This window comes from Solanum lycopersicum, chromosome 1 (genome assembly GCF_036512215.1).
Source record: "Solanum lycopersicum chromosome 1, SLM_r2.1".
Lineage (NCBI taxonomy): Eukaryota > Viridiplantae > Streptophyta > Magnoliopsida > Solanales > Solanaceae > Solanum > Solanum lycopersicum.
In genome coordinates, this window is record NC_090800.1 from 90,143,339 (window position 1) to 90,169,201 (window position 25,863).

Consider the following 25,863-nt stretch of genomic DNA (forward strand, 5'->3'; position numbering starts at 1 on the left):
TTTCAAACATTTTCTTCAATAAAAAAACATTTCTGAAAGTCCGAGGATATTCTCAAAACCCACTTTCTCAAATACGGAACTTACCATACTCGCCCTGTCGTCCTAACACGTGTCCCTTAGTGGCAAATCCGTGAATACAGTGAATCATAAACCCGTACTATTAGTCCGTTAACGCAGTTATAATGATATTTCTAGACAGGTGTCAGCGAGTGAGGCTATTATGGTGTACTCGCGCGAGTAGGGGAAGTAAAATATCTGGTAAGTGGTTTAGTGAACAAAACAAGCTGCTGGTTTATCTCTAAATACCACTATTAAGCTTAAGCTTTCCATTTAAAGCTTTAATTAACAGATTATTTTTTCACTAAACCAATATTTCTCCTCTCTCTCTCTCTCTCTATCTGTAGAATCAGTCTACTATCAAAATCTCTCAAATTAGTAAGTTTTTCTTTTAATTTTTGTCTTTTTTCTCAAATTCATATGTATTTTTTCCATTTTTGTGGTTATTGATTGTTCATAAAACTTTCTAATTTTAATTAGCTAAAGTTAGTTATTGATGATTAATACTACACTAATTTGTTCATATTCAAGAATCACTTTCATGTTCTTGATTAATTTTAATTTTAGCTCTTAGTTATCCCTTTTGATTTGATCTAGAGAAGGAGAAAAGCAAAGTCAAAAACCCTAAACATAATTACTCAACCAAATAAAAAAAAAATGGGAAACTCCAATTTTTATCTCCTCTATCTAATTTCCCTCAAAATTAATAAGGTATTCTTTGCTTTAATATATTCTCTTTTTCTTTTGTCCATTTTTTTGTTTTATCGGATTAGTAAAATCAACTATGGATATATTTGAATCTTGTATTTGGCTTGATATACTCCTATTTCTTGCTATATATATAATCTTATAAATTTCACGATTTAGGTTAACATTCTGAAACTATATATTGGTGATTATTTCCATTAATGAGAATCATATTGGATTTGTTATCGTTGTTGTTGTAGTCTCGTTTAATTAAGGAGATGGGGAGAGGAAAAATAGTGATACAAAGGATTGATAATACAACAAGTAGACAAGTTACTTTCTCAAAGAGAAGAAATGGACTTCTCAAAAAGGCTAAAGAGCTTGCAATTCTTTGTGATGCTCAAGTTGGACTCATTATTTTCTCAAGCACTGGAAAACTCTATGAATTTGCCAATAACAGGTTATTTATTGATTTCTATTTTAATTATGATATAATTATAATCACTGCCTTAGCTTCCTCTTTTAATTATTTTATATTGGTATTCCCTTCTCTTTTTCTTTTTTTGGGTTAAAGTATTGGCAACTTGGTACCTTTCCATTTAATTACTTCTAATATTTTTAAAAATTTTACCAAAAGTAATTTTGATTTGTACTTTGTATCGTGGTCCTGCCTCAAGGATTCCACGTGCATATTTAGAAGTGCATGTTACGATCATTCTCAGTATCCATCTAAAGCTATATTATTTCGTATAAGAAAAAATTAAATATATCGTCAAACTATAGAAAAAGACTCATTTATATCGGCTTGAATTTATTGTTAAGACTTCAGTGATTTGCTTGAAACTGGTACTGAAAATTTGACGGGAGGAACAACACATGCATGCATGTAGCATTAATCTAATTGATAGTACTGAAAATTCTACCTAGTATATCAGTATAAATATAACCATGATCATAATTATTAGCAAGGAGTTCAAAAATTGAAGAAATAGACACATAAAATAGTCGAAAGGGGTTCAACATCTATTATATATATCTAAAAGATAATTTTAACCGTGTAAAAGTTATATAATTTTCCGCCAAAAAGGATTGTAATGAACCCCCTAATGATAATGTGGCTCCGCCACTGGTTAAAGTGAGGCACGTGAATTTGCGGTCTCTTTAACATTAGTTACTTATGTACATATATTTTTAAACTGATCTAATATTATTAACGGACACCCGTACTATAAAAAGACTAAGTAGTGTACATAGTTAGATGTTATGTAATTTATCTAGGACTAAGAATCAATTTCCACTTGATACAGTTTCTCCCGTTTTTCTAGTGGTGCATTTATGATCTAGAAATCCTATATTCACCTTTGTAAAGATACATACTTCATTGAATATATACTACTAGAAATAAAGGGTTTTCTCCGCGCAAATCAATATGAAATTTGTGTTATAAAACATTTTTCACTTATTTTCAACTGAACTAGCTCACCGCAAAAACACATTTGGGAGACAGATTCCTGTTTAGATACTGGAAACCTTCCTAATTTTTCTGTGTGAAAACACTATTCTTTTTTCCTTTTATACTGATTCTATCAAAATATTTATGAGATAAACATTGTTTCAACAGAAAAATAGTGATTTTGTCGTAGTGATATACAAACATGTTACTCCCTTATACACAAACATAGCTTCTTTAATTAGATACAAGCGCGATCAAATGTCTTAAATTATTGTGCATGACTTTGTTTATGTGTATATTTGCTTCAATTTATCCAAATAGAATTTTGTTTTTAACATATGAAATATAACTGATGATATGTTCATTTTAGCTAGTCAAACGCTCTTATTTTTTCAAATTAATTATGTATAGAAATTTATCTTTTGATATTTTTTCTATTGTTATCAGCATGAAGTCTACAATTGATAGATACAACAAGATAAAGGAGGAGAATAATAACATGAATCCCATGTCAGAGGTCAAGGTAACCTGATTTTTTGTTTCCACAAAATGTATGTTAATACCTTTTTGATGTCCTAGTATATATGGATAATATGATATTTTTATTTATGCTATTTTAAAACCCTTTTAATTAGATGAACTTGTATATCCAATGTGGGATGTAAATTCTCTTATAATCGATGATATCTGATCAGTTTATGTACATCTCAACTAATACAGTGTACGGAGTTATAATTCATTAATGTTTGAGTAGATATTTATCTCAAAGTAGGTGTTTGGATATGAATTAATTGATATTTGAATGAAACATAGTTTTGAAATTAAGCTTAAAAAAGGGTTATTTGAAAGTTGATGTTATATTTGAACATGAAAACAATTTGTAATTCTGTCAGGAGTGAAAACATGAAAACTCCTAACATCTGTTTTTCAAATTATATAATTAATTAATGGTGAAATATTGAGCTAATTTGATAAACAGATGCTCATTTGAAATAACTTCCAAAAAAAATATTGCAATTTTTTTAACTAAAACCTATGACTAAAGTCGACTGATCATATTTTCATTTAATCTTGAAAATAATTGGGGACTGCATGCTCTCATGTAACTTAATAGTACTTTTACTTGATAAGTGTATTGATTATATAGTTGCTGATTGGCTCTAATATTCATGTCAAAAGACTTATACTTGTTTTTATTAAAAGATTAAAATGTTCGAATTGAAATGCATGTCTTCTGAATAATTAAGAAGTCGATAGAATAAAATCACAATTGTTTATTTTTCAACACTATGCATAAATCATTTATTGATAAGCATAATAAATGTGCAATTCAACAGAACAAGTAATCAACGGTAATATGCTATAAATTTAATTTAAAAAAATTGTTACATTTATGTTCCTAGTAATGATGTAGATGGCTTGTTGTGGTTGTAGATATTAGTGACTAGTAATGGTTGACGATGATTGATATTATAGTTCTCATTATGATCTTTATATCATCATAATTTTTTCTTTCAATTTCTTTTTATTCTATTTAGGTCAATAAATTACTCTTATCAATTTCTTACCAAAAAGTTCCCAACATTTATCCTTGATTAACTTAGGAGTTATTCTCAAACTGTTGACATGATAGTGACAGTTCGTGGTGATATTGTAATTGTTAGTAGTTGGTAGTGTTAATAGTGATTTCAAAAGAAGGGGCAATGGTTGACAATATATTGGTAATTAGCTAACAACAACGTACCTGGTACAAGTTACGATAGTAGAGGTGGTTGGTAATAAAAATTGGTCGCAATGATAGCAGTAGTGGTGGCAACAATTATAACGGTGACAAGACCGTGGATGTAATTATAATGATGTGGGTGGTAAGTGTGGTTGCAACAGTACTTGGCAGAAACGGTTAGTGATTGACAACGACATTGAATGATAATGAGAAAGGTAATTACTGGTGACTGAGGATAGAGCAATGGTGCAAATTATCCTTACAAAAATGTCTCATAGTGATATTTATACTTTATTAAACATCTTAATGATTAAAACGAAGTGTTAAAATTTTAATATAAACAAGCACACTTGACAACCTAAGCTCTGAAGGCTTCAAATTGAGACGAAGTGAAAAGAATGAGAGCTTACTCACACAGCACGCATATTTTTCATTATATATTGACTTCCAAGAGCAAGTTATCTTTTCCTCAAAGGCAGCCATTATATTGCTTCTAAGAATATAAAGGACTTTAGAATCAAATGTGTTCTGCCAGTGACATTGCCAACCAAGTATCAAAAAGAAAGGAGAAGAGAGCTTCGTATCTTGGTAACTCTCTACTCATCTTTATTTGATAGGGACGAAAACTACCACTATGTCAATAAGTAGCAATTATGTTTCAAGCAGTTTGAGTTCGTAAGCAACCTGCTATACAGAATCTTGAGGTACCTCAAAGGTTATCTTGGCAAAGGAATTGATCAAGAAAGATCTTTTGTTCTTCTTATATATAAGATCGATTGACTGCTTCACCTAGCTATTCTATTATGGGCCAGAGTAAGACCACCATCTCTATTCGGGTACAATCTCATTGTAGGTTTCCTTTCAAGGTAGAACTCGAAAAAAAAGGTTATACAAACGCAAAAATCTAACTACAAATGGAGAATTAATTTATCTCACAAATTGATTGCTTAGACTAAGGAAGAAGAAAAGTGAATAACCGCTCTTGGTCTTCACACATGTCCATTTTTTTAAGCAGGTTTTCCCAGCAAAGCCCCGGTAGAAGGCTTTCGTTGGGATTTAGGGATGGTCAGTAAAGTTCTCTTGATCATCAAGGTTATTCTTGGCCAACCTACTCATGTATTATGCTATCAGCTTCTTTTCATCCCTTTGATATCGAATTCACCCATCTTTATCATGGCTCGAGCGAACAGGATACACGTATGTCAATTTCATGCATGCAAATAAATAGTGCAACCACAGTAGCGTTCATCTAAAGTAGCTGCTCTTTTTGGAACCATCCTTAGCCCCATCAAATCCTTTAGCTGACCTTAACCTACTTCATTGTGTTCTTTCTTTGGTCGCAAGAGTGGACTGGGAATATCAAAGGAACACCTGAGATTGGACAATGCCCTATACCAGGTTTTAGTTTGTATATGCCAAATTTGTCAATTCCTCGAAACTTCCAGTTGGTATATATCTCCTTGACATGGATATGAGAGCGATTAATTCCTAGAAGAAACAAACACCACATTAGAGTTGTTAGAAACATTAATAATATATAGCTTTTGTAAAGATACACTAAATGTAAAATAAGGAAGATAATTGAGAAAGGATAAAGAGAACATTGGCTTGTGCGCCTTTGTGATTTTCCTGACTTGGTGAGGAGGGGAAATTTCCAACACTTTGTTGTTAACGTGACGGATGTTATTGATGCCCTTTCTGCTGCATTTTTCCTCTCTAATTGCTTGGGAATTTTAGTAAAAAGCTACCCTTCATAAGACTTTCATGCTAATGGTGATGTGCAGTGCTACCCTGTAATGGGAGCTTCATGTGTTGGTTGACTCTTTTCTCTTCTACTTCCCTACTCTTGTTCTCATACTGGCTCTCACGTATCTCCTCATCCCATGGTTCTGCTATCTTCAGGTTATTATCCTTTGCTGTTTTTATTCATGCTTATTTATTGTTAGTTGTTTCCTGGTGTCTCTATATCCCCAACTCACCGCCTATCTTGTTGTCCCGTTTTTCCCTGTCCCCATTACTACTCATTCTCAGGTTCTTAAACTTGGTCGAGGCGATAGCCTGATTCTTCCAAGTTGGTCGCTTAGAGCAGTCATCTATACTTATCATTGTCTGTTAACCTACTCCGACTGAAACATATCTCACACAGTCATTACAAATTAGAAAACACATTTTATGAAGTTTTCCAATCCCTTACTGTCAATCAGTAGTACGGTGCTATACATGTGAACTCTTCTGCCTGATAGAATACTAATCCATCTGCTTAATGTATCACTTAACTTATCAGATATTTGATTCAGGTCATCATCTCCAGAGACAATTACAGATGCTGGTTGATGGAACCTCTGTTGTTTCAACAAACTATACATAAGAAATACCCCCCCCCCCTCCCCCCCCAATCAAACAGATGCACACTGGAACTGATACTGGTTCTAAGAATCGCAAGGACAAGACCTGGTAAGGGTACTCAATCTAGTTTTTTCCCCAGTTCATAGTACACTAGTTTTGAGAACAAAATATCTGGTGCCATCATTCAATCATGATGGCTGAAAATGAGGGAAGTTAATTGAGAATAAGGTGGTGATGAAAACCAGTAATGCTCACCTTTACAGTTTAATTCTACAGCACCACATGAGAGAATATAACCTAATAGAATCTGCCTGCAAGGTGAGATAATTTGGTGGGCAAGCAGGAAAGGAATACCATCATCTTGCCATGATAAGCCTGAGTTCAGAATCTGATTTTCTCAGCATAAGCTAAATCATAATCTAGTTGATCAACAAAGCCCAATTTCAAATCAGTTGACTTCTGCTATAAGAATCCTACATATCCATTGCGCTCTGAGACCAGGATCTAATGTCGCTTTTAATTTGCATTTATAGAAGAATGAAATGACAATAGACATCTGCAATGCTGGGGAGAAGGTGCGGATGAGAATATTTTAGAAAAAATCCATCAAAGGATAGTTAGTTAGTCCATCAAAGAATGCCTTTAAGTTGCAGATCCCTATATCACAGAGGGGATTGGAGGATGTCTCAACCCAAATAAATTGATATAGGATTTACTATCAGGGTGCAAGTAATACATACTATCACAGGGGTAAGATTAAATCAAGGAGATCTGAAATGTCTACAGAGCTGACGTACAGCGATGCAGAGAAAGCTGCGGGATAAGAGATTATTTCTACAACCAGGCTAGCAATCGTACAACAAAGGCTTCTTTCTCCCTGAAGACTAGGGTCCAGTTGGCACAAAGATGTGCAGATGATAGGGTCTGTATGCAAGTAATTATTCTAGACTAGATTAGATAACCCAATTCAGGGAGGAAAAGACTTTTGGCCTATGCCAGTAGTCCACATAGGACAAATGGAAAGTACTCTAGTATGCAAATATATAAGGGAAAAACCCCTCTCGTTATAAATGTTCCATTTCTCACTTTCCACGTTATTTCAAGGGCGTCATTACTCCTAGTTTCCAGTAATAGTCACAGATCCCAAAATAGGTTGTCTGTTGAAACTACAGAGATCCCAAATGTCTAAGGTGCTGAGAGAACAAGAATTCAAATGTAAATTTTGTAAGAAGCTAATTTTTAATCCATGTTTGTAAGTTGTAACAAAGGTTCCTTTCTTGATTCTTGAAGATTAGAAGCCATTCTTACAGAGACTATTCACCTTATAAGATTTATCTCCCCTGGAAACCTCCAACTTCTAAGTCTCTTCACTGTACACTTGTAACTATAGTTGATGTCTTCTAAATTGGAGCGAGTTACTTGAAGACATGCACCTGACTGCATTTCCAAATCACACTCTTATCTCATTCAACTTTAAAGTAGATACGTACATGAAACTCACCCCACACTTTCATTAGTTTCTTCACGATAGGACATCAAAATCTCGTTTGTTCCAAATTGAGATTAATGGTCAAGATCCAATTTTATTTAAATGTGTTTTGCTCATAAACATCCAAAGTTGTGAGATTCATAGGTGGGGGTATGGATAAATCAAAACACATAATAAAGGATTTACATACTTACCTCAACTAGCTTGAAATTGAGGCATAGTTGGAAAAAAACAAAAACGTCGTACATAGTGAAGTGGTGTTCATCATTTCGAAGTACTTTTTTATGATAAGCGTGATGTATGGATCAACTTGCACGCACCTCAACTATTTTCATGGGGTACCTGCTAGCACAAGTACAAATAACTCTATTCACCAAAACTTGAACAAATGAAAAAAATCACCTAGTGTTTTTGCCTCCGCTACCCACTACAATGACCCGTAGGTTTCATCCTTTGCAGATTTTCTTGAATAGTTGAATTTTTCATGGGCTGTAACAATCACCAAGCACTATTCAAGGAAAATAGATGGAAAGTTTATATAATTTCATCTTGTCAATTAATAAGCACTCTATTTTATTTCATCCTTTCATCTTAATCTAGTACTCAGAAAGAAAGGAACAGAGGCATTGTGCTGGGAGATTTGGTGCACGTGAGTCACAATTTGGGGTAGTGTAGGTGCATAAACTTGGAGATTAAGAGTATTATTTGTAGGATGCACAAGGGACAGAGCAATCGGGCCAGATGAGATCTCTGTGGAACTTTGGAAGAGTTCGGGCAAGGCAAGTTTGGAGTGGCTAACTAAGTTAGTTTAATGTCATTCTTAACACAGCCAAAATGACCGAAGAATGGAGATGAAGTACAATGATTCGAGAGTGGCAGAGGTAGGTCGAAGAAGCATTGTGGAGATGTAATTAGACAAGACATGGCACAACTTCATTTAGCAGAGGATATATGACCTTAGATAAGAGGCTATGGAGGACATAGATTATGGTAGAAAGCGAGTAGGTAGTTGATCGTTCTCTCACTTGTTCTTTTTTTGAAAAAAAAAACTAGTAAGGTTGAATTCTACAGCATTAAGAATATGCTGGCTACCTCCTAAAAAGAATGATTACAGATCTCCTATCAAATCTATAATCTGGTCTATATCATCTATAAAAAGTTGTTTACACCAAAAAAAAGTAGAGATACTATACAATTCCATTTAACTTTGTGGATGGAATTGGATCTATCTTCAAAACTTTCATTTCTTTCTTTCCAGATTGACCACCATACACATGATGGTATTAGCTTCCACCATCTCTTTTGACTCTTATTGCCTCCCCTCCTAATCCAACAGCTCAACAATCTAATGTATGTTCTGGCATTGTCCAGTTCATGCTTGTGATGTTGAGAAACAAGTTTCAAATTTGAGCAGTAAACTTACAATGCAGGACGAGATGGTTATTTGTTTCCCATGTCTAGTTGCACAAAAAACACCTAGGAACCAGTTGTCTGCCTTTCTTTTGTATCTTCCAAAAGTAGTTCCAATTATATTTTGGGGCACCTGTCATCCCCATTAGTCCTCTTTTCTAGGCATTGTTGACTGAGAAGACTCCATCCTTGCTATGTTTCCATAGGATCTCACTTATTCTTCCATACTAGTAGTTATAGTATTACTCTTATAGTTTTTGGTTCTTCGATTTCTGTTCCAATCTGTTTCTTGTACTTCAATTATATTATTATTATATTGTAGTTATTGTTCCTTTTACCCGGAATGTTTTGCCATGCTATTTATAGTATTTTGTCGTGACTTCTTCACTTGTATTATTTCTTTTCCTGAACTGCTTGCTTATCCTTGAAATGAGGATCAATCAAAAACAACCTCCCTACCTCCAAAGGTAGGGAGTTAAGGTTTTGGTATATCCTGCCTTCCCCAAACCCCACTTGTGGGATTACACTGGGTATTGTTGTTTTGGTTGTTGTATAATCCTAATCTAGCAATCATCAATTTAAATTAGTATGACAAACTTAGTTCTACTTTTTATCTTGCTCTTTTGGCTAGTTTTGGCAAAGGGAAGTAACAAGTTTGAGGCAGCAGCTGCATTACTTGCAAGAAAGTCACAGGTAAGTTGATTTGAATGGTATATCTTCTACATGCCTGGATGCCATAGGATCTTTTGTTGTATAAGCTATAGATTAAGAAGTATGATGCCTTTACACACTATAGGTAGAGAATTTAATACCTTTTAATTTTTTGAATTATGTGAACCACCTTATCTGAAAGGGTAAAACTATTTTAATGGAGATATTTTTTAATTATATTTTAGCACAGCCTGCCCCACTGTCAAGAATGACCCTCCCTTACTTTGCTCCCCTTGATTCAAACCCTGACCTCAATTTTGGAGGTTGATCAGCTGTTGAACTTAGATCCCAAAGGATAACTTTGTGAATCGTATTTTTGCAAAGACAACTTTAGCCACACTCATTATTGCGGAAGTAATATTGCCACACAAAAAGTATGTAAGTTATAAAAATTTTGTGATCTAGAAGGCATTCTACTGCAATTATGGAAATACACAATCTATTCTACTGCACAACTCTACTGGCGAATGTGGAAGAAACAGAAAAGAAAAACAAAAGATTTGAGTATGATAAAGGCCAAAATATATTTATTTATTTATTGAGAAAAGGTAACTGTGTATTCACAAAGTACTCATCATCAAAGATAATGAGGACAGACACTTACAAGTTACAACCCAGAGGGCACCATTCCCGCAAAAAAACAAAACTAGACTAGGTGGCTTTACAATTTTCCCTATGAAATCAACAAAAAGCTCTGTATCCCCCACTCTATCCTGATTACACCAAAAATAAAGAAGACTGAGACAATTCATCTTGATCTTCTGCATTGTTGATTCCATTTAACCTATTATCTATCCTTTGAAAATGCAAGACATCCCATTTAATCACCTCTTTCACTTTCACCCTTTTTCCTTGTCTTACCTCAAACAAATAAAAGCATCTTGAGGTACTAACAGTAATCCTAGGCACAGATATAAGAAGACAAAAGGCATTTATGAGGCTCTTCTTTAATGTTAAGACAGTTCCTTGTGGTTTCTCAAAGTTCTCTATTTAGTTTTTATGTTTCAGGGAAACAGAACCCCAACAAAGATGCTGCAAATTCATGTTGTTATAAGGTTCAATCTTCTCGGGCATAATTGTAAATTCAGGATTTCTGGTAAAAGATTTATGGTGCAAGGCAATAAAGGCTGTGAAAACAGAACATAAAGATGCCATGATTATTGATTTTAGAGGTCATAGGATGCACTCCTATATAGCAACTTGTGAACATACAAAATTTATAAGTGCACAACAGAATTCTGAACAGAAATATATTTTGTCTACTGCTTGGTTGCTAGAGATTAATTGCTAGTAATAAGAACCACTGCACCAATAAACTATAAATATCGATGCCAAAAGATTAACTAAAAAGACAAAAGACTAGTCATTCAAATATCATATAAATTAATTCAATTCAGAAAGAACTTGGAAAAGTTCTGAATACAAAAACTTACAAATCCAAGAATTATTAAGGAAATGACACCCAAGATTTGAAATTGGGAAATTGCAATGTCTTCTTCCATGTGTTTCTGTGAATAAACACCAAGGGAGAGAGGAGTAATTATTGAAAATATTAAGATGAACATCTCCTTTTACTTGGCTACAGGACATGAATCGAAGTTGTAAGCATGCTTAACATGCAATTATAAAGTCACTATAAAACATGTAAATTTCATCATCTTAGATCAAGCTTAATAAACTGAAGGGCGAAATAATTTAACTTAATACCTTTTTTTATGAACCACAGGCAGCTTTTGGGTGAAGAACTTTCTGGACTCAGCACCAAAGATCTAACAAATCTGGAAAACCAAATTGAAATGAGTTTGAAAGGAGTACGAAAGCAAAAGGTAAAATCCTAAATTCTTCTGTGTTCATGAAACTTATGCTAAAATCAAGTCTACGATTTCTCCCAAACGTATTACTCCTTTTTTTATTATAAGGATCCTAAATGTGTTACTTTCTTGCAGGAGCAGATTCTGATGGATGAAATCAGAGAACTAAATCAGAAGGTCTTACCAGAAAAACTATAACAACTTCCATGTGTCTTTTATCTTTGCACTAAGATGATTAATATTGCTTCTACAGGGCAATCTTATTCATCAAGAAAATATAGAACTCTATAAAAAGGTAAACCTCATTCGACAAGAGTACACAGAATTGCAGAAGGTACTAATTTAGAGAGTATTCTCCAACTGTTGTTTGTGTATGCAGTATGCACCACAAAAATGTGATTTTTCATTAAACTTTTACCACACGCATAGATGTCCTTGACTTAATCTAAGGAAAAGTTATATATTCAGATTTCTGAGCAAGGATATGGAAGTGCACCAAATGGGGGTGTTCAGGCCACACATACAATCAGCAATGGATATGACCTACATGCACCGATCAATCTCCAGCTAAGCCAGCCACAAACACAGAAGAATGGGACATCAACAAGTGTCATGCAGCTTGGGTAAATTCCTATCAGAAGAATTAGTCATGCTTTAAACTCTAGCTTCTCCCCCACTCCCATACTTTGATCCCTACCTCAGAGAGCAATAGAGAAAACGTGACATTAACTCCACCACTATTACTTTTAAAACAGGCTACAACTGCACTACACAGAAGAACGATAGTCGTCTGTTTTCTCAACTAGACCTACATCTAAAGACACTTCTATGAATCCCATTCTTGATCAAGCTAGAAGGAAAAAGTTCATCAAGCCTGAGAAGACTATGCTCTGCAGATATGTTGGAGAGTTTTATGATTTATGTGAAGATGCAGAAGTTATCTATGTAAAGTAATTTAACTTAAATTAGGAATAAAACATGGGGATTATCACTTGTGACTTGTCAAGGTTTGCTTCAGTAAATGTGTTGAATGAAAATGGTTGTAGATTAATACCTGTGATTGGTGCCCATACAGGATGACTCAAATAAGATTTGGTTTCATGGAACTATACAAGGCTGCATCAAACTTGGAAGAAATTTATTTTGAGTTCCATGGCTTAATTTCCCGTTTGTGCTAAAGAGCCCCCTTTACAAGAATTGACTCCAGAAATTTGAACTCAATATTGTAAGATCCTAAGGTTTTTTGTGAGAATGCTCATCCTACAGCTTAATTAAGATGATGATTGCAAACTAAGAAGGCTTCTATACACTCCCTTTTTCACTAGTAATGCACTACCCTGCAAACTATAACATAAAGGTGACACAACTATAGCATATTGACGAAATTCGATCAGTGAACCAAACTATGCTGTCAAACCAATCGAAATAGGGAAAAAAACTGAAAATGCAAAATCTGACCATATAAAAATCTAACATTAGGATCATTTTAAAAGTATTCATGAACATGTTTCTATTGTTATAAGGACTGACAGTTCCTACATGCACTGCATAAAAATCGCCCACAATTAAGCACATGAAACATTAAGAACCTCCAAACCCTGTGAAAGCGGGAAGTTGGACAAGATATACTAATTACTCAGACATCTCTTTTTGTCAGCCAATTCAAACTGAGAAGAACATTGAGATTTAAGTCCAGACACGAGACTACAGTAGGGTCAACTTTGAAAGATCAGAAATTAACTACTCTCATACAAGTTTACTTTAGTTAACTCAACCTTAAGCCCGAAGAGAAAATTGAATATCACCATACGGCTATACAAGCAAGTTGCTGCATTTGGCTAACTGAATCTTAGGTCGGGGGTTGAGTGCAAGTACAGGGAAAATTTTTCAAAAGTTTTCAGTTCACCTATGAGGAATAAAAATAGAAGGAAAAGAAGTCTAGCTGATGTCATTAGGAAATTCATCTGCAAGGCTTAAGGTAAATCTAAAATTATCAGACAGATAAAATAGATAGCAAAGGATGATCAGAAAAGAAGATTTTACCTTTTGGGACATCTATGCTATTTCAGAAGGACCAATAGCAAGAAGGACATCTATACACTAAGGTTGCAAATGCTCACGACACATAATAAAAGCATTGCACACAACTTATGATAAAAACATATACATGCTCAATGCAATGCATCTAAAAGTAAAAAAAGTGGATGTATACGCTTGGAAGCACAAGCGAGAAGAATTAATGCACATATAAATAGGCATCATCCATCACATAAATGAAAGTCACCAAAAATAAAAGCGTAAAACTGTGAATGTTCCAATGTTTCAAATTCTAGTGGAATTTTCATTCAACGAACTGTGAGCATTTGCAACCTTAAAATGACAAGTAAAATTTACTATGATACTCAAAAAGTGCTACTTTAGCTATAAAAGTATGTTTAACAGCAACCAGCAGCGGTGGTTACGTTCGAGGAATAAGGAAAATTTATTTCAGTATGAAACTCGTTACTTACAGCATTCGTTAGTACCTTTTCATCAAAGGTTATGCAAAAGTTTAGCATCACGTGTTCTATAACTAATATAGGCACAACTGTTTCTGAAATTTATATGGAGTATAATGTGAAACAATAAAAAACAGCACTTCCACTAAAATAAAGGAAAGAAGAACCTTCATTTGAGCATGAGGATTCTATCTCGGTGATATAAGGAACTACTTGAGCACTTGAAAAGAGGAAACTTCATTTGCTAGTTAAGGTTGAAAGATTCCCTAGAACGAGTATGCATGGGATATTATGATACGTGACCAGTTTGGTAACAGGGAGCTAGTGTTACTAATTTGAGCATTAGGGAAACCATCAGGGAATACAAGGCGACAATGCCTTGAGATGGGAGTAATAAAAAAATTAGAGGAAATAAGATAAAAGGATACAGGAGTCGCGAGCAAGAGAACTTAGGTTTTCTACCCAACACAGTCTTTTTCAACCAAACATAGCTTTTCAATAAAACCAGTGTATTCCTCGTGATTATACGTTGTATGTACCAAAAATCTCTACCAATCACTGGACACAAAGCACCAGCTGTCATCCTACCACTGCTCATCCTTTCAATGCTAAGGCAGAGGACAAGTCACGAAGACCTAAGTAGTTGACATGATGATGCCCTTGAGATTCATGTTCAAAAAGAGCACACAACAATAATACAGTGACCTTTCAGTGGACCTAAACTCCACTTGAACCACCCAATCTAATCCACATGGAAGAAATCTGGGAATTCAAATTTGGACTTGACAAATATCCTACCACTCCAAGAGGCTCAACTCACAATTATAGGGCCATCTGAAGTACATTTTCAGCCAATCGGTTTTGTTCTTCTCCGCCATAATTACAAAACAAACTTATTGCACATTGTAGTTGCATGATATGCTAACCACCTAACTAAATTGAGAAAAACTAGCAACATTTTATGATCGGCCTCCTGACCAACACAATAATCAAGATTATGACGGAACCAGATAATCAAGCAATATCCGCAAGTACTTGCTTCAACATTTTTTTTTTTGATAAAGTAAAGTTGAAGTACTTGCTTCAACATTTGTGACAGTGTAAAGGTTATCCATTAGTTTGAGACTTTTAGTTGCTTAAAATGGTTAACAATGAAATTCCTTTCAGTTATGCATATATCATTGTTGCTTTTTGTAAAATATATCACCTCCTTTGGGTCAGAAGGTTTTCCATATTTAATATAGGATTTCAAGATAATCTAGCTACCCAATGGATGCAAATATAGTAATAGATGATAGGCAAATTATATGTTCAACATTACAAACTAGAAGAGAACGATGATTTACCTGATCAAGCATTAATACCATGATGTGGAACGTGGGACAATAAATCTATAGAAAAAAAATTAAATCACATCAGTAGCTATGCAAAGACATGTCCATGATTACAAAAACAACAAAACTATCCCAATTCCCTATGACATAGAATATGCCTAAACTCATTTGCTTTTCCAAGACTTCTCCTATAAAGAGCATAAAAATTGACAGACTTCGTCAAAGTTCAAGATAGTAGAAGGTCATTTAAATAAAAGGCGGGATGTTTCAGCTTCTTTAACTTACTTTTGGTTCAACATGAATTAGCAAATTAATAGCCACCGCAGTATCAAGCACGAGAATGCAATGTATTGAACCACCGCCTAAAATACCTCCTCCTAAGTACACTAAATTTCATTAACAACAACAAAATACACCGTATAATCCCACAATTGGAGTCTCAGCCTTATCCCTACCTTGTAAAGGTGGAGAGGCTATTCCAGATGGATCCTCGGCGCAAGTAAAGTATATCAAGAAAACAAGCGTGTGATAAATTTCATAATCAGATTATCTAGTAACCTATGTAGTCATACGAAAGAAAAGAAAAAACACAACTAATAAAGCTCCATAGCAATTAAGAATCATTAAAAAGCTATTCAAGATAAAGCAGTGAATTTCATATTAAAGAAACCGGACAAGCAGCTATATGAACAAAAGAATCAAAACCAATTACAACTACATTGATCTATTGAAGAACAACTAGCATCACCAAAAAAGAAAAAATCAAGACAGCCATAAAGAAAAAGATTATTAACATGACATGTATCAAGAAATTCAGAAAATTAAAAAAAATTGAATGTTCAAGAAAATTCGAAGTTCAAGATTGTAGAAGGGTTATTAAAGAAAAAGGTGGAAACATGTTTCATCTCCTTTAAGTTTTTTTTAGTTCAACTTGAATTAGCAAGAGAATCAATAGCCATCACACCACAGTATCGAGAACAAGAATGAAATGTATCGAACGACTGCCTAAAATACCTCCAAAGCACATTAAATTTCAAAATACACCTTGGTTCTCAGCCGATAGACCCTCGCTTAAGTAAAGCATATCAAAAACACAAGTGCGTAAAAAATTCACAAAGAGAAAATCTAATAACCTAGGTATAGTCATACGGAAAGAAGAAGAAAAAACAACTAATAAAGCTACATAGCAATTAAGAATCATTAAAAAGCTATGAGTTTCATATTAAAGAGAAACGGACAAATAGCTATAAGAACAAAAGAATCAATTACTACTATTTTCTTGATCTATTGAAAAACAACTTGCATCGCCAAAAAGATTCCAAAACAAGCCCAGAAAGAAGAAGAATTGTTAACATGACATGAAACAAAAAATTCAGAAAAGATCGACGGTACGTTAAGAATGCATGTAATTTAGTAGAACAATGTGATGGGAGAGAGAAGACAAAGTTGAAGAAAAGAGACAGATAGCCAAGCAAAGAATGTATCCCCATTACATACAGTGATTTGGTAGAACAATGGAGGAGGAGGAGGAGGAGGAGGAGAGAGAAAAAAATATCTGTATGTTCAATGAATTTAAAATATTCTACAAAAGAAGGCTGGCTTACTTATCAACAAAATAGACAAAACTTTTTATAAGCATATCAATACAGGGACTCTTTTGTCATTGTAACATATTTTTAGAGTTGTGACCCGGCGTCTACTAATTCGGTTCAGATCCTCTTGAAATGCCCAACACTCAATCATTATCCTATCGAATCGGTATTTTAAAGTTTAATTTCCATATTTTATAATATAATTATCATTATGATATTTTATAATTTGATTTTTATATTTTATGGTATAATTATAACAGTTTGATTAATATTAAATTATTTTCACCAAATGCAATTTATGAATGAGATTTTGTATCATCTCATCTATTACTGAAATTAATATATTTATTTCATTAATTACTTTTATAAAATGAAGAAAAAATAAATATTTTATTTTTTTCAAAAAAAATATTTCATTGAAAAGTTTAAAAATGTTTCTGAGATATCTAAATACAAAGGCTGAGAAGATAAAGCATAAAATGTGTTTACCAAATAAGATACTTTTGTGTTATCTTATTTATTGTTGAAATTATTATATCACCTCTTTAGTTTAGTTTTATTTGTCCGCTATTTTAAAAATATATTAATTTATTTTATTTGTTACTTTTATAAAATGAAGAAAAATAAATATTTTATCTTTTAAAAACATGTCATATCGTTGAAAAGTTGTAAAACGCTTCAGATATACCTAAATACAAATAGATGAGAATATAAGGCATAAAATGCATTCACCAAATTCGATTAATGAGTAAACTTTTGTGTCATCTCATTTATTATTGAAATTACTATGTTACCCCTTCCGTTTAATTTTATTTGTCCACTGTTTTTAGAATTTATTTGTTTATTTTATTTATTATTTTTATAATTAAAAAATGATAAATATTTTTTCTTTTTAAAAAATGTCATATCATTGAAAATTTGAAAAACGCTTCTCATATACCTAAATACAAAAAGCTGAGAAGATAAGGAATAAAACGAGCACCAAACGCGTTTTATGAGTAACTTTCATGTCATCTCATTTATTGTTGAAATTACTATTTACCCTTTCCGTTAATTTTATTTGTCCACTATTATAAAAATATATTTATTCATGTCATCAATTACTTTAATTTATAAAAGGGATAATACATAAGTACCCCTCAACCTATATCTGAAATTTCAGAGACACACTTATACTATACTAAGGTCTTATTACCCCTGAACTTCTTTTATTAATAAATTTATACCTCTTTTCGCTCTACGTGGCACTATCTTGTGGGCTTAACGCTAGTTGACTTTTTTTTTCAAGTTAGTGTCACATAATCTGAAAAGAGGTATAAAATTACTTATAAAATAAGTTCAAGAGGGTAATATGACATTAGTATAGTATAAGTGTGTCTTTAGAATTTCGGGCATAGGTTGAGGGGGTACTTGTGCATTTTCCCTTTATAAAATGAAAAAAAGATAAATATTTTATCTTTTACAAAAATGTCCTGTCGTTTAAAAGTTGAAAAACATTTCTCAAATACCTAATAGAAAAAGCTGAAAAGATAAGATTTAAAACGCGTTCACCAAAAGCTATTTATGAGTATACTTTTGTATTATCTCATATATTATTGAAATTACTATATTATCCCATTTTGTTTAATTTTATTTGTCCACTATTTTAAAAATATATTTATTTATTTTATTATTTTTATAAAATAAAGAAAAGAAAAATATTTTATCTTTTTTCAAATGTCATATTGTTGAAAAGTTGAAAAACGCTTCTGAGATACCTAAATACAAAGAGTTGAGAAGATAAGTCATACAATACGCTCACCAAATGTGATTTACGAGTAAACTTTTGTGTCATCTCATTGATTGTTAAATTACTATATTACTCCTAATGTTTAATTTTACTTGTTCACTATTTTAAAAATATATTTTTATTTATTTAATTTATTAGTTTAATAATATGAAGAAAAGATAAATATTGTATCTTATAAAAAAAGGTAATATCGTTGAGAAGTTGAAAAGCACTTATGAGATACCTAAATACAAAGAGTTGAGAAGAAAAGTGGTATAACACGTTTACCAAATGCGATTTATGAGTAAATTTTTGTGTCATCTCATTGATTGTTGAAATTACTATATTACCCCTTCCGTTTAATTTTATTTGTTCACTATTTTTAAAATTTATTTATTTATTTAATTTATTACTTTAATAATATGAAGAAAAGATAAGTATTGTATCTTTAAGAAAATGTAATATCATTGAGAAGATAAGGCATAAAAAGCGTTCACCAAATGCGATTATGAGAAAACTTTTGTGTCATTTCATTTATTATTGAAATTACTATATTACCCTTTCTATTTAATTTTATTTGTCCAGTATTTAAAAAATATATTTGTACATTTCATTTACTACTTTTGATAAAATGAAGAAAATATAAATATTTTATCTCTTAAAAAATGTCATTTATGGTTGAAATTATTATATTGCTCGTTTTGTTTAATTTATTTGTCTGCTACTTTATAAATATATTTATTTATATCATTTATTATTTTTATAAAATAAAGAAAATATCAATACTTATTCTTTTATAATATTGTTGAAAACTTGAAAAACTGTTTCTTAGATACCTAAATACAATAAGTTGAGAAGATATGATACAAAACGCGTCTTAACGATTTATAGTAAATTTTTGTGTCATTTCATTTGTTGCTGAAATTACTACATCACCCATTCAGTTTGATTTTATTTGTCATCTATTTTAAGAATATATTTATTTCATTTATTACTTTTATAATATGAATGAAAGATAAATATTTTATCTTTCAGAAAAAATGTCATACCGCTGAAAACTTAAAAAACGCTTCTCAAATACCTAAATACAAAGAGCTGAGAAGCTATGACATAAAACGCGTTTATTAAACGCGATTTATGAGTACTTTTGTATCATCTCATTTATTGTTGAAATAACTATATTATCTCTTCCGTTTTTTTTTGTCCACTATTTTAAAAATATATTTATTTATTTCATTTAGTACTTTTTTAAAATGAAGAAAAAAATTATTTTATCTTTTTAAAAAATATCATAGCGTTTAAAACTTGAAAAATGCTTCTTAGATATCTAATTAAAAAAGCTGAGAAGATAAGTCATTAGTCCCGTTCACCAAACGTGATTTATGAATAAACTTTTGTGTCATCTCATTTATTGTTGAAATTACTATATTATTCTTCCCATTTGATTTTTCCCCACTATTATAAAAATATATTTATTTATTTCATTTGTTATTTTTATAATATGAAGAAAAGATAAATATTTTATCTTTTAATCGTTGAAAAGTGAAAAATGTTTTCCAGAAACCTAATTAAAAAGAGCTAAGAAGATACATAAAACGTGTTTCCCAAACACGATTTATGAGTAAACTTTTGTGTCATCTCATTTATTGTTGAAATTACTACATTATCCTTTAAGTTTGATTTTATTTGTCCATTATTTTAAGAACATATTTATTTATATCATTTATTATTTTCATAATATGAGAAAAGATAAATATTTTATCTCTTAAAAAAATGTCATATCAGTGAAAACCTGAAAAACACTTCTCAAAATACAAAGAGGTGAGAAGATAAGTCATATAATGAGTTTATCGAATGTGATTTATGAGTAAACTTTTGTGTGATCTTATATCTTTTGAAATTACTATATTACCCTTTCAGTTTGATTTTATTTGTCTACTATTTTAAAAACATATCCATTTATTACTTTTATAAGAGCATATTATATTGTTGAAAATTTGAAAAACGCTTCTCATATACCTGAATACAAAGAGTTTAAAAATAAGAATAAAACGCGTTCACTGAATGCGATTTATCAGTAAACTTTTATGTCATCTTATTTATTGTTGAAATTACTATATTACCTCTTCCGATTAATTTTACTTGTCCACTATTTTAAAAATATATTTGTTTATTTCATTTATATACATCAATAATATGAAGAAAATATAAATATTTTATCATTTAAAAAAATGTCATATCGTTAAAAATTTGAAAAATGCTTCTCAAATACCTAAATACAAAAAACTGAGAAAATAAGGCATAAATCACGTTTGTCAAATGTTTTATGAGTAAACTTTGTGTCATTTCATTTATTGTTGAAATTACTGTATTAACTCTTTTGTGTAATTTTATTTGTCCACTATTTTAAAAATATATTTATTTATTCTATTTATTAATTTTATAAAATGAAGAAAAGATAAATATATATATATATTTTTTAAAATGTCATATCGTTGAAAAGTTTAAAAACACTTCTAAGATACCTTAATATAAAAAGCTGAAAAGTTAAGGGGTAAAACCCTTTGCCAAACACAATTTATTAGTAAACTTTTGTGTCATCTCATTTATTATTGAAATCACTATATTATTGTTTAGTTTGATTTTATTTGTCCAATATTTTAAGAATATATTTATTTAGTTCATATATTACTTTTATAATATGAAGAAAAGATAATTATTTTATCTAAAAAATGTCATATTGTTGAAAATAAATAAATAAAAAATGCGTCTCAAGTACCTATGTAACGATTCAAAAAAAAAAAAGAGAGAATTATGTAAATAAGAATAAATAGGTATTTAAGGGCATAATTGTCCTTTCACGTTTTAAATGAATAAATAAATAAATAAACAAATCAGATTTGTATTTATTTATTTTAATGTTATTTGACTAATTTTTGAATTAGTCTCCTAATCCAATTAGCCCTCTCTCTCTCACGCTTCTAAACTCCCTCTCTCACGTTCTCCATCTTCCTCACATTATTTCTGCCAAAATATCAACAATTTTCATGCTTGAAGAACTCACAAAAAAATTTTAAGCAAAAGAAAAAGTAATCAAAACGTCAAGGCTAAGAGAGGTTTGTTGAGTGAGGTGTACGTTGAAGTGAATTGGGAGTGGTTTGGAGGAGTTTTCCGGGCAGCAACATTTAAAGTTTGAACATCGATTAAGGTATGGGTTTTCTTCTCTCTTGGATCCTTTCCCAAGAGGTTCCTTACGATTCAAACTATTCATCTCGAAACTAAGGTTGTTCCCCGTTGCATGTCCCTGTCACTAGCTCCCTATGATCTTAGGTTGGGTATTCTTGTTGATAGAATTTAGGGATACTTGTTTGTGGTGATAATCTCGTTTCGAGTATGTGTTCATGATGATGTGATTATATTTTATGTTTTTTGGAAAATATGAATGTAAATATGTATGTATTTGTGCAAGATTTTGATCATGACTTTGAGTCTTTCTTTAGCATGTTAATAGATTTGAGATTACTCGTGTTTTATGTGCAATTAGAGGCTCTTAAAATCGTAATATTCGTAATATTCACATGGTTGAAAGGCTATAAATTCTAGTCACAATAAATGATCAAATCATCCCCCTAAATTTGTCTTAAGAACATTAATGAATGTATAAGAAAAAAATGCTAAATTAACCCGTAAAAAGGATGTGAAAAATTATGGAGTAGTGTCCCAAAACTTGGAAATAAGTTTTAGACACATTCTGGAAAATTTGAGCAAAAACGAATTAAAAAAAAAATAGGTGACGTCTTCAGGGATCGAACCCGAGACCTCACCAACACATGCCTTGATAAAATAATTAAAAAGGAGTGCTGAAGACGGGGCTCGAACTGGGGACAGGGGACCGGCGAAATTCGCCAAGAAAAGAAATAAAAAGGGGGCTGGGGGGGGATCGAACTCGCGACCCCAGCCACGCGCGAAAAAAAAAAAAAAAGATTAAAGAGGGAATGCTGGGGGCGGGGATCGAACCCGCGACCCCCAGCTATGCGCGAAAAAATAAAAGAAGAGAAAAGGAACGCGAGGCGTGGGAATCGATCCCACGACCTCAGCACTGCAGGGAAGGCGCAAATAATAACGTGAGGCTGTGGGGATTCGATCCCACAACCTCACTGCCACTCCCCTATTTAATAAAAAAAATAGAGGGGCTGTGGGGGTTCGAACCCACCACCTCACAGCCTCCTCTTCAGCGAAAAAGAGAGGAAAAATAAGGGGCTGTGGGGGTTCGAACCCACAACCTCCCTATTCAAGCGAATTTAATCAAAAATAATAATAATAATAATAAATTAAAATTCTAATTAAAGTTGGAAAATTAATTCTCTTATGTAAACATTGAGATTTAATTTAGGATTTTAATTAAAAATAGAATATTAATTCTTTTATGTAAATATGGAGATTTAAATTGGAATTCTAATTAAATTAGAAAATTATTCTTTCACGTAAATGATTGAAATTTAATTTAGAATTCTAATTAAAATAGAAAAGTTATTATTTCACGAAATGTTGAGATTTAACTTAGGGTTCTAAATTTATGAATATTAGAACTAAAATCAATGAAAAATATAAAGGATATTCAAATAATTCAAAATTTGGGTTCTCGTGTCCAAACCTCCGTATTGATACATAAGTCATACGTGGGTGAAATATTCAAGAGTAATGTCATCTACTTAGATCAAAAATCAAAGATCTTGGCATATATACAAGATACATAAGTCTTGTAATACATAATCTTAGAAAAAAAATAAGAATCACTTAACGAACTATAAATGAAGTCCTATGGCTTGTATGTATAGACACATAAGTCTAACATACGTTCAAAAATAAGTGGACCTAAGATATACATAATGAAATGAAGGATGTGATGACAACCATGATGTGAGGCTACTGTATATGATGAGAGTAATCTCAAATGAGCTCAAGTAAATGTTACTAATACGTACTTACCAATGTGAATGTGAGATAATGAAGAGACCAGCTCTATGAATACTCTAATAAAAATATTGAGTTTAAATAATGATGAGATGAGAAATCATCTATTGAGCTATGATGACCTCATACTAGAAGCAAACTTCTATGATGTATGAGTTGAATGTAATGGAACTTTATACCGAGCATCGATAGGCTAGCTATGAGTGGTGATGCCTTCTTTCGGGAAGGGCGGAGGTTCACGTAATTCTCATGAGATGAGACTGTCCGGCTTGCCGGGTATGGGTCTCCATACATCTCCTAGTCTTTGAACCTATATTGCCACTATAGGGACATGGCAGGGTTAAATTCCCATATACGCTAGCATGTTATTGAATCGCTTTGGCCGGTGATTCCACCTCTTTTCGGTGTGGGGAAGACACTGAATTTCATGATGCTCACATGATCTATGTCGGTTAAAGTTAAAGTTCCCAATGAATGAATGAGGCCAGCCTCAAATGAATCATATAAAGAAATGAATGATACCGAAGGTGTTAGGATAGGATAATCAAGAGGTGAGCTAGATTCAGGTAATGACATTAGGTCATTCCTGATCATTGCACAGCAAACCCGATGAAAGTCTTAAACTACATCCTAGGTATAACTGGTGTTCGCACTGGCCTATGAATGAATTGAAATGAAATACGAATGAATGAGTGAAGCAGACTCTGTGTTTGCTAAAGAAGGCTCCCTAGTTGAGGTCCCATATGTTGAGCCCTCATTTTGGAAAGTCTTAAAGTTAAGTCTATGATAATAAGGTCTCATGGTATACGAATGAATAATATGAGAGAAAGTATGTGTTATATGTTATGTGCTATATGAATATGTTATGTTTTGTGTGCCATACGATAATTATAATGATGCATGTCACTCTCATGGCATAACTTTCCCAATCTCAATTTGGCAAGTCCACTGACTTGACTTCCAAAAATCATGTTGTTAGGAAAGAGCTATTCTTTCTCATGTATGTCCCTGGTGTGTACTTGCATATACCCATACTTAGTACAAGTGTGTACTAATTCCATACGAACATCTACTTTTAGGTGCAGGCACAGGTGGACGCTAGAGCTACAGGTTCGTCGTTGCAGCTATCCGGACGTCAGTACTCATCCGGAGTTTGGTAGGTCCTCATGCTTTCGAGGATGCTACTGTTTTACATTCTAGCGTAGTTTTAGAGTTGAGCTAGTGGAGCATGTTCCACTAGCGTTTCTTTCCTGTTTTGGTTCAAACTTTGTATTGGTGCTATTGTGGCCGATATACAATTAATACTTAATGAATTATTTCTTTCAGTTGCTTCTCTCTTAAATGTTAGATGGTTGATGATGAACGATTACGAAATGTTAAGAATGTTCAGCAAGTATAATTAAAGAATCAAAAATTTCAAATTTTCCGCTAAAATTAATCTATGTAAAGTAAGAATGACGTAAGCAGGCTTGTCTGCGACCTCTGAGAGGTCAACGACGCCGGTCTCGTCTGGGGTCTAGATTCCGGTCGTGACAACCTAAATACAAGGAGTTGACAAATAATGCATAAAACGCGTTTAACACCACAAATTCACAATGTTTAATACAAATCCAATAAAGCGCTTACTTTAGAAAATGCCAAAATTGTCCTTTAGTTGACAAACAATCATATTGACTAAGAGCTGCTCGGACAATATATTGAAAATATATTAGTATATAAAAATTTTAAACACTTCATTATAAATAATACCATGTAATCTAAAATTAATTAAATTATTTTATAATATAAATTTGGCCAAATACATACGCAGGTGCCTAAAGTTGTTCGCGCTTTTCCCCCGGGTACCTCAACTAACCAAGATTCCTATTAAATCCTTTAACCCCCTACAATTTGATCCTTTTAAATATTTTTGGCTGATGTGGAGCCAAACGTGATCTCACGTCCTTTAAGCTCGTGCAGACTCTTTAAAAGCGCTGATGTGGATCTTGAACCACCCACCAACTAACTTCT

At 32.4% G+C, this 25,863-nt stretch overlaps 1 protein-coding gene and 1 long non-coding RNA gene across 4 annotated transcripts; one reads left to right on the forward strand and one right to left on the reverse strand.

The window, feature by feature from the left end:
• The first annotated feature begins 328 nt into the window (after nucleotides 1-328).
• Nucleotides 329-12,793, forward strand: LOC101264678 (MADS-box transcription factor 23-like). Its single transcript, XM_019211854.3, has 9 exons — nucleotides 329-435; nucleotides 1,005-1,204; nucleotides 2,645-2,720; nucleotides 9,797-9,858; nucleotides 11,603-11,702; nucleotides 11,823-11,864; nucleotides 11,941-12,021; nucleotides 12,156-12,310; nucleotides 12,443-12,793. The coding sequence occupies exons 2-9, from the start codon at nucleotides 1,023-1,025 to the stop codon at nucleotides 12,471-12,473; spliced, it is 729 nt and encodes a 242-aa protein (XP_019067399.1). The 5' UTR covers nucleotides 329-435; nucleotides 1,005-1,022; the 3' UTR covers nucleotides 12,474-12,793.
• Nucleotides 4,654-17,121, reverse strand: LOC104645392 (uncharacterized). 3 transcript variants are annotated; one of them, NR_136259.1, is made up of 6 exons: nucleotides 17,017-17,064; nucleotides 15,532-15,576; nucleotides 11,584-11,654; nucleotides 11,310-11,384; nucleotides 7,950-8,097; nucleotides 4,654-5,408 (listed from the first exon to the last, which is right to left on the reverse strand). It is a non-coding gene; the product is annotated as an uncharacterized lncRNA (long non-coding RNA). The 3 variants fall into 3 exon arrangements; NR_136258.1 differs by lacking the exon at nucleotides 7,950-8,097 and having other exon boundaries at nucleotides 15,805-17,121; NR_136260.1 differs by lacking the exon at nucleotides 7,950-8,097 and having other exon boundaries at nucleotides 17,017-17,109.
• Between the last annotated feature and the right edge of the window lie 8,742 nt (nucleotides 17,122-25,863).

What these genes read in the sequence shown, in the direction of transcription:
- LOC101264678 (XM_019211854.3), top strand. Translation starts at nt 1,023, where the DNA reads ATGGGGAGAGGAAAAATAGTGATACAAAGGATTGATAATACAACAAGT. An exon ending in TACTTGCAAGAAAGTCACAG is followed by an intron (nt 9,859 to 11,602) that starts GTAAGTTGATTT and finishes TATGAACCACAG; the next exon opens with GCAGCTTTTGGGTGAAGAAC. An exon ending in AGTACACAGAATTGCAGAAG is followed by an intron (nt 12,022 to 12,155) that starts GTACTAATTTAG and finishes TTATATATTCAG; the next exon opens with ATTTCTGAGCAAGGATATGG.